Source organism: Ambystoma mexicanum, chromosome 14 (genome assembly GCF_040938575.1).
Source record: "Ambystoma mexicanum isolate Mex_15411 chromosome 14, UKY_AmexF1_1, whole genome shotgun sequence".
In the NCBI taxonomy this organism is placed as follows: domain Eukaryota; kingdom Metazoa; phylum Chordata; class Amphibia; order Caudata; family Ambystomatidae; genus Ambystoma; species Ambystoma mexicanum.
In genome coordinates this window covers 517,341,000-517,355,179 of record NC_090940.1, presented here as the reverse complement: position 1 = coordinate 517,355,179, position 14,180 = coordinate 517,341,000, and the positions used below count along the sequence as shown (strand labels likewise).

General features: G+C 46.6%; 1 protein-coding gene across 4 annotated transcripts in view; it reads right to left on the bottom strand.

Moving 5' to 3' along the window:
• Positions 1–14,180, bottom strand: part of LOC138526918 (uncharacterized) — a 539,422-nt gene that overhangs the window by 150,931 nt on the left and 374,311 nt on the right. For all 4 annotated transcript variants that reach the window (XR_011283776.1, XM_069637757.1, XM_069637758.1 and 1 more), the window contains one exon: positions 3,720–4,274. Coding sequence is in view for 3 of the 4 variants with exons in the window: in XM_069637757.1 (XP_069493858.1) it covers positions 3,720–4,274 (555 nt within the window). In the remaining variant the exon portion in view is untranslated. The remainder of the gene's footprint in view (positions 1–3,719; positions 4,275–14,180) is intronic.

Sequence of the window (14,180 nt, the reverse complement as noted above, 5' to 3'; positions counted from 1 at the left end):
CTGGTTGTAGTTAGAAGACCGCTGGGAGTTTTGTACTTGAAAACTGCATGCATTAAATGCACCTCTCTGCACAAAAGGTTTATTTGTCAGATGTCCCAGGGACTTGAGGGTGTCGTACTCCTCTTTAGCACTTTTCAGTGTGTCCTGGACTGCTCTTCCAAGTAAGGCGTCAGGTTTGATCAGCATATTTAGCATGGTGCCTTGGGTTTCCAGTTTTAAACCAGATTGTCGTAGCCATGCATGACGCTTAATGAGAGTAACCCACAGCTACTATACGTCCTGCATAATCTGCTGCGTCCAAATTATTCTTCAGGATGCAATTTGCCACCTGCTTATCCTCAGCAAAGGGGCTCTGGGACAGAGTTTATTTGTTGTTTGATTTTGTCCCATTTGTGGCAATTATAACTTGCCAAGAGCGTGGTGTTATTGGCTATTCTTATTTGGTATGCAGCCGAGGAAGCTACTTTCCTGCCCAGTGTATATATTTTCTTGCTCTCATTGTCAGGAGGGGCTTTGGCAGAGGCTAAGGTCGTGCCCACTCTCTTTCTAGTAGTCACGACGAGAGAGTCAGGCTTTAATTGACCCCTGATGTACAATGGGTCAGAAGGGGCGGGTCTGAACATCTTTTCAATATGAGGGTTAACTGCCCTCGTAAGATTGGGGGTAAGTAAAGGAGGCTGACTGTGCCTCTGGATTGACTGCAGGATTGGTATGAACTGTGCTGCACCCTTTTATCCCCAAGGATGTCCTCTACAAAGTTATTGTCGAGTTGTGCCTCTTCGGTATAGATTTTAAAATGCTCAGCAGCTTTTAAGAGGAGTTCATTATACTGCAGCTCATTATCCACAGGGGAGTCAGCCGCGGGTTGGTCATGATGGTCCAGAGATTGTATGATGTATACATCATTGTCATCATAATATTAGTCTGCGTCATCTAGGACGGACCCCTTGGTCTGCTATTGAACCAGGGTCCTGCGAGCCTGAAGTGTCAATGTAGTATAGGTCCTCGGGTATGTTTTGCGAGGTACTAGGGTGGGCAGTGTCCAGAACGTTTTTTTTGGTGGCAGGCTGATTGCAGCTGCCTCCCCTCGATAGGGCACTTGGGGGCTGGACAGTTGATCAGGGTGTTGATCAAGAAAATCAACAAAGCTAGACATTCTCCTCTTTACTCAGTCAAATTGTTCAGGGGACCATTGAGCGGAGCTCGGGAAACTTAAGGGGGGGAACAGGGGTAGGTTAAGCCTCTGATGTAGAGGGTTGTTAATGGAGAATTGCCCCCGAAAGGGTGTCACTAGGGGCAGAGTGAGCTGTATCCTTTGAAATAGGGTTTTTTGAGTATAGGGGCGCCGAAGATGTTGATTGCCTCGACGTTTTGGACTTGAGGAGTGTGTCTGCGACATGTTTTTTTAATGAGTTCTCATCTTGGAATTATTAGAAAGGGCCGTCAACATGACTTTCGGCGCATGTTCGCCGGTACCCAAGGATTTATTTGTTTTGCTTGCTGTGTCGGAAACAGACTTGGGCATTTGTTTTGGGGGCCTGTCATGGGGCAAACGCGATGGCCCAGAGGGCAGGGAATTTGCAGACCTTCCCTTCTACAGAGCATGAGGCTTATATGTCGACCACGCGGTCAAGTGTCGGCCATGGAGAGTGTGGTTTGTGTAGCGTGCAGTGTGGGTGCTTGAGCTGCCGGGCCCAGTCTCCGGAGGAGAACGACGGCCTGCCTGTTGGAGGCTCGCACACAGGAAATCTTTAGGTCCCGTGGAGTGACGGGTCCATCGCTTAGTCTTCCGGCCTTTTAATGTTTTGGGCCGAAAAAGTATGCAGCACTTGCACTGCTTTTCAGAATGGTCCCTGGGGAGGCAGAGACTACACCCCCTTTGCGAGTCCTTCCAGGGAAACTTCCCGTTACAGGAAGAGAAACATTTAAATGGTGTGTTTTCGACAGTGTGAAAAGATTGCAGCTCGGCGATGGAAAGGGAAGAATAGGAAAATAGGCATACTCTAAGAGAAGGAAATTATGACCTTCCCCCACTCTCCCTAGTGTGAAGGGCCAAGACCAGTTGGGGCCTAGGTAGGCTGCAGTTCAAGACAGTTGAAGTAGTCGCCGCCGAAGAATCTGCCCTTGAAAGCAGTCGCTGCAGATCTTGGAGTGTACGGCTTTCGAAAAGGAAAGACAGTCTAAATTTAAACTTGTATAATTAAAGGTGTTAGCCAGAAGAAGGAACTTTGCAACTTGCGTCCGGCTATGAAAGCAGACAAAAACAATCTGAGGGACCTTGACACGTGAAGGACAATGGGTACAGAAGATGTCACACTAGGGATAGTATTACTGGCACGCCCTGTCGACGTCCCTTTTCGAGTTTCAAAAAACAAATGTAATACTCTGCAGCTACCACTAGATGTCGGCATATGCATAGCATGTGATATAACAGCAAATAAAAGCCATATCGACCTAATCACAGGGTCAGAGGTCTCCGTAAGGTGCAGTTCCAATCATTTGACTGTGTAGACTCCCAGCTATGTCCACAACTGCTTCACAGGGGTATACATTTCTGCGGCAAAGATGGTAGGACTCCACCTTCATCAGTACCAAAAAAGGGTACTCATGAGAACAAAAAACAATACAATGGTAAACTTAACTGAATAAAGAATCAGTGACGGTTGCTAGTTTATAAACCTAAATGAACACCCTATCTGACACCGCCACCAAAGAAAATAAAGGACACCATTACCAAAGTAAAAACTAAATCTCTATCAAGCAGGTGAAGTGCCACCCATCGCCAGTAGACTCACCCTCAATTATTCAGCGAGTTCTTCCAGAGTAATTTCAAAGAGGGAAACAGAAGAATACCTTCTAATACTCATATACACATTAATGCCACACCAGATGTAGATCACATAACTGGATTCCTACAGAGTAAGATAATTGATCACATGACTAAGCAGGTAAGTTAAAGCAGACATCCTTCGTTGAGTCGGATGGAATTTATAATGTACCTCTAGCATTAATGTGTCCAGGTTTTTCCATGCAAAGCATACAGAAGGCCAATCCCTGTGAACAAACAACAAATTGCTATAGAAATGGGTTTTTTTTTTTTTTTTAAAGAGTGATTCTAGAAATACTTTTCACACTTTTTGGTGCTTTATCAAGACCAAACTATTGTAAGATTATTATATGCCCAATTGCTTTCGATGCAAGCATGTAATGCTTGTGTCAAACTTTTATTTTATCCGATTATGTATTGCTCTCTGCTGCCCCTTACATATGCTTACCTCAGACATGTTCTTGTTATTCCACCAGAAATTATCTTCCAGAGGATTTGTATGAAAAAAATAATACAAACCAGAAATAAGAAAAATAAAATCACTTTCTTATAAACACTACAGGTTTCCTGATTGACAGAGAGCTATGTGCAAAGTTAACCCTCTGTGCTGGAGCCCGAATATACTTGAACTTGCAATATAGAATACTGCTTTTGGTACAGCAGCAATGCAGCAAGCCAAAACCACCACACAGAAATCAGATGTTGTCTTTGTCCCTACCAATGATAACACCCCCATTCAAACCATTAGCTGTTATAGAAGATTTGGATTAAGTGCAGCACCAGGATTCCAGAAAGTAAATCTATAAGACAGGGCATTTGCGAGAAGTTAAAATTAGACATACAGTAGTAAGAATGAAGTCTTAAAAGCAAAACAAATATAAAATCATTATACCTTCATTTCCGTCACACGTTGTTTCTTTCTTTTCATTTTTTCTCCACCAGATTCAAGCATCGTCGATCCTTGCTTTCTCTTTTCTACAAGTTGCTTAGGCAAAATACTTCGGCCACAACTGCTAGATGTAAGATTGGTTAGAGGCAAAGCTGCTTTCACTCCACCGTCAAGGTGTTGTGTGGGTCTTCCTGGATTTATCCCAATGAGAACAAACTGGCCGGAATGCAAATGTGGGCCATTGCTAATGACCCCAGAGTCCATGGAAAATTCAGATGGTTGAACTCCTTCCACTGAGCACTGCCACAAACCCTTATTTGGGCTTTCCAAAGGCATTTCCAGATCCACAGGCTGCATAAACACATCATTTGCAACCAACATTGGGGAGACCCAGTTCATGACTTTCTTGGATGAGGGATCTTCAAACACTGAACATCTCTGTATTTTAGAAGTCCATGCGCAAACCTCGCTAGATGCCTGGGGTGGCTGTGTACCACTCAAACTACAATCTGAATGAGTGGACGTCTCTTCCGAATCACCATCATAAGGATCTGGAAACTGAGAAAAATAAAATAAACCCCACAAATTATTGCATTTCAATTCATTAGTTGACACTATAACCAGCAACAAAATATTTGATTAAGTACAACCACTGGAAATAAATTCACACATGTTCTGGACTGGTTACACATTATGAGGCCCTCCAAATGTTGAGGACTACAACTACCATGATCCTTCACCACTGGAGGTAAAATGGATCGGAGTTGAAGCCCAAAACATAAGTGGGGCCATATAATGAGTTACCATGTGGAAATGATAGAAGTGGCACTGTTGACTGTGGAACTACACCATTCCTGCATAAAAGCAATTCTGTTTACCAACCACTACAGTTAATATGTGGAAATCAATCGCCTCCCTGGAACTCCCCAAAAAAGTAATTTAATTAGTACCGATTTGGAAGCTGACCTGAATGACACGAGGAGCCGTTAGACAAGATTGTATGCAGTACCCTTTGGGTGCACTACAACAACCCTGACCTCCTGGCAATTGGAACCCAACCTTTGGTATAAGTCTGTACTACACAAGTTGGTAACGTGTTGAGCAGCCAGGCTCATCTCAAGAGGGGTCAATGTGAGCTGTAGGGGAGTTACACAGAGATGTACAGTGACAAGTATTCAAATAAACACTTGCATACAAAGTTTCTTGAATACACAATTATTAATTTATTTATCAGTCAGTTAGGATGAACCTTCTTCAGAAGGGAGCAATATAAAAGCAACACACAAATACACTCCAAAACTGCACACTCTTAGTTCCTAAATCAGTAAAGATCTTTTTGGGATGGCCCACAGTCACAACCTACACCCTCTGGTGACTTCAATAGCTAAGGTGCTGGGAACATTAATATCTTACTGTAGCATTTAGAACATTCTTAGGAATTGGTCAAAGAAAAAGGTTATTAGAACAAACAAGAGATCACAAATACTCTTAAGCAGGCAAATACTTTTGGATCCCCTAAGCAGTCATCCAGTATAAAAGGTTAAGCCAAAGTCAATGGGCAAACGTCTATATGAGCAGAAGCACTTCTGGTAGGCAAGTAGAACAAAATCTTTGCACAATATTTTAGAAGTCTTTGAAGAAAAGAATAAATGTAGGGCCACAGGCTGTTTAGGCTTGTGAGTAGTAGAAGATGCAAGCAACTCTACAATAAGAGGTAAGTTCTCTCAGACTTTAGAGCACCTTTGTATTGAAGAAAAAGTGCAGCAGATGACTCCTGTTCCTGTGCAGCTCTGCAGATCTCACTGTTCCTGGGCCTCAGTCGAGGGGACAAGAGGGAGGACTTCTGGAGACTCCTGCACTGCAATGGGACGGTCACCGCTCGCAACCAGCAATCTTCAAACAAGTGGCACTTCGGTGTTTCAGCGCCTCACAACGACCGCAAATAGCAACACTGCTGTTCCTGGCTGTCGAGATGGACTTTCCTTGCTTCTGGGGTCCCACACTCTGTTGAGGGGGCTCGGGATCGGTCAGTCCTGCATCCTGGGAGTTTGGAGGATCTTCCTGGAGCTCTTGGCCAATTTAAAAGCAACACACAGAATCTGATGTTCCTCTCCCTGGCTATTCAGTTTCCAGCAGCAACTCTGTGGAAATTCAACCAGCTCCAAGAAGATGTCCCGGTGGCTTACTTTGGAGTTGATTGGTCCCACCAACACAAAGGGAGAAGTCGTCCTTGCAGGGGCTTCTCTGTCGATACAAATTTGGAGTTTCAGAACAGCACCAGGGCTTCACCGGGCAAACCAAAGTTCCAGGAGTTGCAGCAGGCGTCCTCTTCAAGTTCTTCTTCAGTGCCTTCGTCCAGTGGTCGACTCTGCCTTCCAACCCAAAAACCTCGCCTTTTATTCAGGTTTCTCCCATTCATTCCAGCCTAGCTGTCAGTCACCCAGCAGGGTGGCTGTCCTCCCCGGACAGTCAGCCGGCCAATCACCACAGAGTGCATTTGGGTCTCCTAAGAGACTAAACACGGGGAGTTTCGGGCACCTCCCTCACTTCCTGCCCCCGCCAGACACCCTGGAGACAGAGGCAGGCTTCACTTGTGAATCCCACCAAAGGGACCAAACCCTGTTTGGCACGCAGAGTAAATCTCAAGAAGGACCTTTCCACAAAGAATTGGAGAAAAAAGAAGACTGGGGCCATTTTGACAAAAATGGCACCCTTGGGTACTTTACTGCAGCTGCGAACGCAGCCCGCGGTAACTGCACACCACAGTAGTTAAAAGTAAACCACTGCCACCAGCCATTCAGTGAAGAAAAGGGTAACAAAAATGTTACATGAAAAGCTAGACAAAGGGGATGCTAAGTAACCCCCTCCAGCGCGCTATTGTAAGATAGTGTGTGCTAGGTCTAGAAAGTTACAAATGTAAGTAAAGTCAATTTCACTTTGCTGCTCTGGGAAACAGTGGTTTATTCCAGAGAACGTATTTAAACCTTTGGAGAATCTGGAAGACTTCCCTGTATCACTGCACTGAAGGTGCTGTGTGACACAATGTAAAAGATTATTCCTATGCAGTTTGTCAGGCTCCATAACCAAAAAAAACACAAAGTTCAAAAATCACATTAAAATACGTGAGAGAGTCGGAAAAAGGGTCTCACTCTTTCCAGGTTAAAAAAATCAAGTCCTCAAAATCCAGCAAAGTTGCTGAGGGTCTCTAAGGTGGAGGGAATTAGCACATTTCTGAGAATTCTCCCTAACAGGAGTCATCAGAAAGAATGAGCAGCCTGGGGGACCACATTGAGCATGGTTGGGGTTACAAGGATTCAAACAAGGGAACAGACTGCACTAAAATGTGCATGCAGTCTTTGGCTCAATTCATATCGAGCAAGAGGTGGGGGGGTGAACAGGTTCAATTAAATTATGGCAATAGCAGCAAAGATCATGGGTGGAGGGGTGCTGCAAAGTCACAGTCACTACAGCTTGATTTTTAAGCCAGCTATTCTAGTCCTTTGGTGGTGTCAAGGCTCTGAATGGAAAGGAGGGGAGAAAGGGAGGGTGTAGTTTTGCCATTTCCATTTTTATGACATATTCCTAAAAGGCAAAACAAAAGAGGTGATGGATGGAAGGTTTAGAATAAATCTTAACCTCTGGCATTGCTCTGGGCAACTCTCACGACCATTGTTCTTCGCCTGCCAAGCCATTACAAAAAGAGCAAAGACCATTTGGAAATGATGTTATTAAAAGACAGCTGGTCACTCTAGTGTGTCGTAAGGTCCAGATCCAGGTACCTGTTCACATATATGAGCATAGTCCCACTAGAATGGCCAGCCTGGACTACAATGGTTTTCAGCGACAACATCTTCCAGCAGGTAAAATTCTGCTTGCTCTTTCAAAAATCCACCAGATTTGAAAGAGGGATCCTTTTCCCCCTGACATCTCACAATCAGGTCCCTCAGCTTCCAACACCTCCTTAATGCTTGTAGCTCTACAATTGCCTGCCACTGCCTTATCCCAAAACTCACTCCGAGACTGGGTCTCTGGATTGTATAGTGCTCTTGTTCCTTCCGCTGGGTTGGGGTTCTGTTGAGTGTTTGCAATTGGGTCTTGTACATGAGGCAAAGGTGGGGTTAGTTGCCTCTTTAGGGTGCATCTGCCCCACTAAGCCTTCTTCTGGCCTGTCTGCCAACATGGATTGCACTTTGCCCCCCCTCTAGGGCTGCCTGTTCAGGACCTCAGTCTCCTGTATATCCAGTGTGTTCAATGCAAGGAGAAAATAATTCTTGGCAAGCTTCCTACACCCCCTAAATGTGCAAAGCAGACTGGCATGCAGAACATTTGCAATATTGTGTCCTGTGAGGGAAAATTCTACTGGAAGAGAATGAATTCATAACTTTGTACCCCATGCAGTTAGACCTACAGTTTGAAAACCACAAACTTGCAACAGTGTATTAAGCAAAGGTGTCCAATGCTTGAAAAACGTCTCCCAATACTGTCGTCGAGTAACCACCACCCTGTATTAATCACAGGTTTCCGGACACTGCAAGTTATACTGCAACAGTGTCAGGCTGATAAAAAGATTGTGTGAACGATATTGCCTCTGGTTACAGGGACACATTTGTTTTCTCTTTTAGCGGTTTAGGTATGCCTTGGAAGAGCTTCACGCTCCCTCACATTGGGAGAGGGTCACAGCAGGGATCTGTGAGTGTCCACTGCCGGGCAAAAGGGGTAATGCCTCCCCCAGGCCCATCATCCACTGTGTCAGGGAGGTACACAGCCTGGAGCCCCAAGCCCCCCCCGACCCAACCTCCACCCCCCCCCCCCCACTGGGGGACCCAGATTCAGGGAGTATTTAATTTTGGCAAGAGTACCTGACTGCACTGAGCAAAAGGCCTATATCGGTTTACTGTGACCCCACCACTTATCGCAGATACTTATGTGGTGTTGAACCCTGTGGGGTCACTGGGACTGCATTGGCAACAACTAACAAACTGCCTCTGACCAACACTAAATGCCGAAGGGAAATCAATAATGTGGCCACGGGGCACAAAGTCTCTTGCTGACCATTAGCAGGCAGTTTTGCAAAGATGCTGCAGAAGACAGTAAAATTGTCAGAACGTGGTAGTATGGCACTGGCTTTTGCATTGGACAGAGTCCTTCCAGTGCGGATCGGAGACTGCCAATTATAGAAGTTGGAAGTTTAACTCCTTCTCAATATCCATGCCACAAATGCATCAGGTTACTGATGAGCTGTGAGATTGAAGATCAGCGATGGAATAGAGAGCATCACCGCTTGAAGATGGAGAATCAAACAGCAAGAAGAACAAGTTTCAACTCCTGCAGATGATGAAAACAAACGGTGCTAAACTAATAGATTTAGAAGACGGATCTAGGAGGAACAACGTCCGCTTTCGAGCTACCGGAGGGGGCCGAGTGCGTAACATGGAATCATTTTTAGAAAAATTCCTTCTTGCGCTGTTCAAAGATACTTGTGAACTACGAGGGATCAAAGTGGATCGAGCACACAGAACAGTCTCAAAGGCAGACCCATGTTTCCTCCCCCAAATAATAATGCTCAGACCTCTGGGATCTCAGGACAAGGTATAATTACTAGGTTATGCCTGCAAACAGAAAACAATCATATATAATGGTCATGAGATCTCATTTCACCCCGATTTTGGCACACAAACACAAATGCAGGAAACCCTATGAAGAAGAAAATATGGCACGCCTGTGCAATGAACTGGGAGGAAAACTCACTTTTTCATCTAAAACTACATTACATTATTTCAAAACAAAGTTATGTTATGCTGATTCATATCGCACAATGCTACCACCCAGGGGCAGTCTCCAGGCGCATGCGTGGCTCTACAAGAGAAGAGGGGGGGGCAGGTTAGTGAGGATAGGGTGAGAGGATAGGTTCAGAACCATGAGGAACTGGCGTCTGAGTGTTGTTTTGCATACGGGAGTTGGTGCGGGAAACCTTGTGCATTGTAACCGTATGGGTAAGACTCATTGCATCGGGTGTGTGCTAGTTTTGTGTTGGTGGTGTTAGTTTGTTGTGGTTGTGCGCACTGGTTAGTGTTCATAAGGGATCCAGCGTTGCGGATGGCCGTAGCTGCAAGACTATCAGGTGTCTTGGTGTGTACTTGCATTGTTGATGGCGTTATGGACCATGTGGGGTGGTCCACTATAGGTGTGCTTCCAGAATCTCAGATGGTGCGTGTGAACATAGAATTGATTCTTGGTGCGTTTATGTGTAGTGTGGCTTGCCCACCGTCTGGTGTAGTGGCATTGGTTATGTAGGAGCAGCAGGAAGGGGAGGTTGGTTATTAAATCGGTCGGCTTGTTGGAGCGTCTGGTGTGACTCTTGGTGCCACTTTATGGTATCTACCCATCTTCTTGGTTGTGATTTGTCGGCCCATCTCGCCTCCTCTCTAGTTGTTTATCTTTGCGGTTGTCGTTATCTGTTGAATAACCAGGTTTTGAGTTGTTTCCTGAAGGGTATGCTGGATCTTAGGTCCCTTCTTGGACAATTACGGCTAATCTTGTCTTTGAGGAATTCAGTTCCTTGTCTGTGCAAGGTTTTGTGGGCATTGCAGAGAGCTTTGAATTTGATGTGTTTTTGTTTTTTACTGGTAACCAGTGTAGGCTTTTCAGTGCTGGAGTAATGTGGTCTCTTCTGTTTAGTCTTGATAAGATCCAGGATGCTGTATTTTGCACCCTTTGGAGTTTATTGGTGAGTCGTTCCGGCATTGCTAGGTAGAAGCTGTTTGCGTAGTCAATTCTTGAGAGTATCAGAGATATGATTGTGAGGAATTCGACCATTCGCACAGGGAGTGTGCGCTCGCCTGGTTTAAAAATATTTTTTGTAAGAAATAGAATGTTGGGAGATCAACCTCAGAAAATGTGTGGGGCCTATCCGCACACATTTTCCTATGCTCGCCACACAACAATAACACAGGGCCTAACTACGAGCATGGCGGTAGCCGTGCCTGTATGGCAGGCACGGGTACCGCCGTTCTCGCTACCGCCACCACCTCCCACGATTGGGCAATAACCGGCCCATTCCGATTTGAATGGGTCGGTAATTGTCCATTCACGGGTGGCGGTATTGCTGGGCTCCTGATCCCAATTCTGGACATAGGGCAGAATGGGGATCAGGGAGCATGGATGCGCCAGCACCGTTGATAATGGTGCCGGTGCAATTACGAGTTATGATCGCGGGTGCCACACAGCGGGCTGTCAGGCACCCGCGAGCACAACTCGTAATTCGGCGGGACGGTATGAACGGTGCCATTGCCTTACCGGCACCGTTCATACAGTCACCGCCAGGGTCGCAATGAGGCCCATAGTCAAGTGTACTCCGGGGGACACAGCCTACAGGCGCAGTCCTCCCTGTCACATTTAACTGGAATGTGAGCCACGGGTACATCAAAGCATCTCAGGAAGGGGGAAGGCAATACCTTCCTACAGCCATGCCAGCCTAATTAACCATCAAAGGCTCCATGGATCCGCCCTGTAGTATTTTCAAGGTTCTGTGTGGTGGCAGCGAATACTGACGAGAGTTAAATGAAAGCAGGCCTGCGAAGAGTCCTGTTCACAGAACTAACAAAAGGCAGAAAACCCCAACACCTTTTTGATATGCAATGTGTCAGCTTGACGCTACCTCCCACCCCTCTGTATGAAGGGCAGTGAATGGCATGTCTGGGACAACTGTTTACAGTAGGCAACCGCTGCAGGGCGACCCCCCTTTCAGAGGGAAGAAAGTCTGTTCTTGCCAAAAACTTCAAGGGAGACCTTCACTTTGATCAAGAGTCAAAGAGAGCTCAATTCACCATGGAGACACTTTGATCCACAACAGACAGAAAGTTGGGAGGGACTTAATAGTACATGCTGTCACCCCTTACCTTTCCTGTTGCAAAGCATTCTGGTTATGACCTCACGCATAACAGAAGATTGTTGGTGGGGACCCAGTATTGGTACCTTAAGGTAGGCTTAGCCTGCACCAATCACTGGGGCCAAATTTGGATTCAAACGAGGGTTCAGCCCCTCTTTTTGCAGATCACCTGACGACGATATATCTGAGCACAAGTACAACGGGGAGGTTACCACAGGTGACACAAGCTCCATTAAAACCCAGTTTGAGGCACTTGACCAATTTGGGAACTTAGTACGTAGTAAATCGGCAGTAGTTACAGTTGATAGACCGGGAAGCTGGTTCCATAGAGCTAGCAGAAAGGATTTATTCAGAAATTGACTTTCAGCTTTAGGATTAATTTCCTCAATTTTTGCCAGCTTTCCAAAGTGAAACAAATTGTCAAATTCACAGCAAGGGGGTTTCCAAGATGCTGGTATAGAGACCTGGTTAGATCTCGTGGATGGCGGCAGGGTTGTGTCTCCGTCATGTTGTAAGCCTGCTGGAAAGATACAGTGTAGGAGGGGCGATCAGTAATTGTTCAGAATGCGTAGCCTGATTCACACTGCATGGGACAGCCTGCCTTGTTGCTGGCCTGGCTGTAACTTCTGTCACTGGAGGGGCTGGGGGGAAACCAAGTCTACAGATCCCTGCAGGGCTACCTGCCTAGTAGTGTCGTCGCCCTGGACCTTGGTAACCACTCTGTGCCCAGAAATAACAGCAAGACACTGCTGAGGTACTGCGATAGACGTAGCAGAACTGCTAGTAAGAGGGAGCTTGTTCTTGGCTAGATGCCTTGGGCACTGCTTTTTGTTCGTATGGACCCGGAGTGGGCTATTCATCATCAATAGCTAGTTTCTGAGAGCGGCTAAAGCAAACTCCTCATATTCTGCTGTTATGGACACAATGCCCTGCAGGATGGTGTTGGCACCACGCCAAGGGGCTCTGCTGCTCAGGAGAGAGCGACGTTGGGGACATGCTGTGTACCCGGTGATGGGAGCTGGTTCAACTGATGTGCGACCATGGGTATTAATGGTACTGGGCCCTCTGATGATGGCTGCTTGGTGCCACAAGCCAGTGGCTCCCGCCCTTGTCGCAGAGTATGACCCATGCCGCAGCCCAATATGATGTTATCCTCCCTTGCCAGGACGATATTTGTTTCACATTGGTCCTGCACCAGGTTGCTACACAATGGCGTGAGTTAACTTCATCTCTTCATTTATACATTCCATCTCGCTGTAGGTCTCTTTCAAAAGAGAGCGAATTAACAAGATCAGGGGTAGCGGAAAGATCATGGTCTACGAGAGGTTTCCCCAAACGCTTCTGCTTCAGTGAATGACAATTTTAGAACAGATTAATTGTTGTCCAAGAGTGGGGAAGAGGAGAGTGTGCTTAGGCCAGCTCCAGGGCTGCTGGACGAGGATAACTGTTCAATTTCCACTCTCTCTGCGACTGGAGCTGCTGGTGTTATCACAGTCCTCCTTAGAAACCTACTAATTTTGGGCTGTCTATCCCCTTGAGTTAATTTGGGTTTCTTGGCCTGCTACATCCTTCTGAAAGTTGCAGTCCCAGTTGAAGGTCTGCGAGGGGTTTCCCCATCTGCAGCACCACGATCCTTGTGCCATGCCGCTGATGCTTTCGCAGCTTCATGAATACAGACTAACTGCCCAAAACAAAGTCACCAGGGAAGGTTAGAAAAACAGGATGGGAGGGCCTTCACATGCCACCCTGTGACTCAAAACACAAGGATCCAGAGGGGAGCAAAGCCTCAATGCGCCCCTGTGCCCCTACCTGGGCACCTGAAAAAAAGGCACATTCCGTAATCAAGTGGGCGTCACTCTGGCCTAGTAGCCCTTCCTCAGGTGCTCGCTCTCTCGTCTCCCAATTAGTTCCACAACCTCCGCCCAAACCTGCAGGGTGCGGAATGCACTTGCAAGGCCACAGAGAGGTGAAAACACACACGAGTACAACAAAGTCGCAGGGCATGCACAGAATCAGAAGGGGAGCACTGTGTCAGTGGGGTGGCTGCCACCAGACCCCTGGCTGCGCTACGTGCACTCACTGCACAGCTCAAGGCACACACAGAGGGCATTAGGGCTGTGGGACCAAAGTATTAGCGCTGAAGCCTCACGGCCTCCACACCCACGCTCACGCAGTGTCCCTCGCACAACTTGCTGTTGCACTGTCACACTGTGGTGTCTCAGAACCACTAAAAGTCGGCGGGCAAATAAGAGTATCGGCCTACGCACTGGGGCTCCAAGGGATGACTTCGAGGCTTTGGGGCTTCAAGGCTACAAGGAATGTCATGGTCACTGTTCACTGGGTTCCTCGGGAATCACCCCTCCTCCTTCCCTCTTCCGCCTCGCCATGGCCGTAACACCCAGAGCATCTGGAGCATTAGAACAGATTAGAGGAGAGAACCTAGCAACTAGTCACTACACAGTCAAGCCACGCTGCCTTCCCTCATGCAGCCGCTTCTGACATTCTTCTGTATGCATTAAGGGTCTATGAAAAATATATACACTTGAAACAATCAAAAATAAAAAAGAACTAGAAAA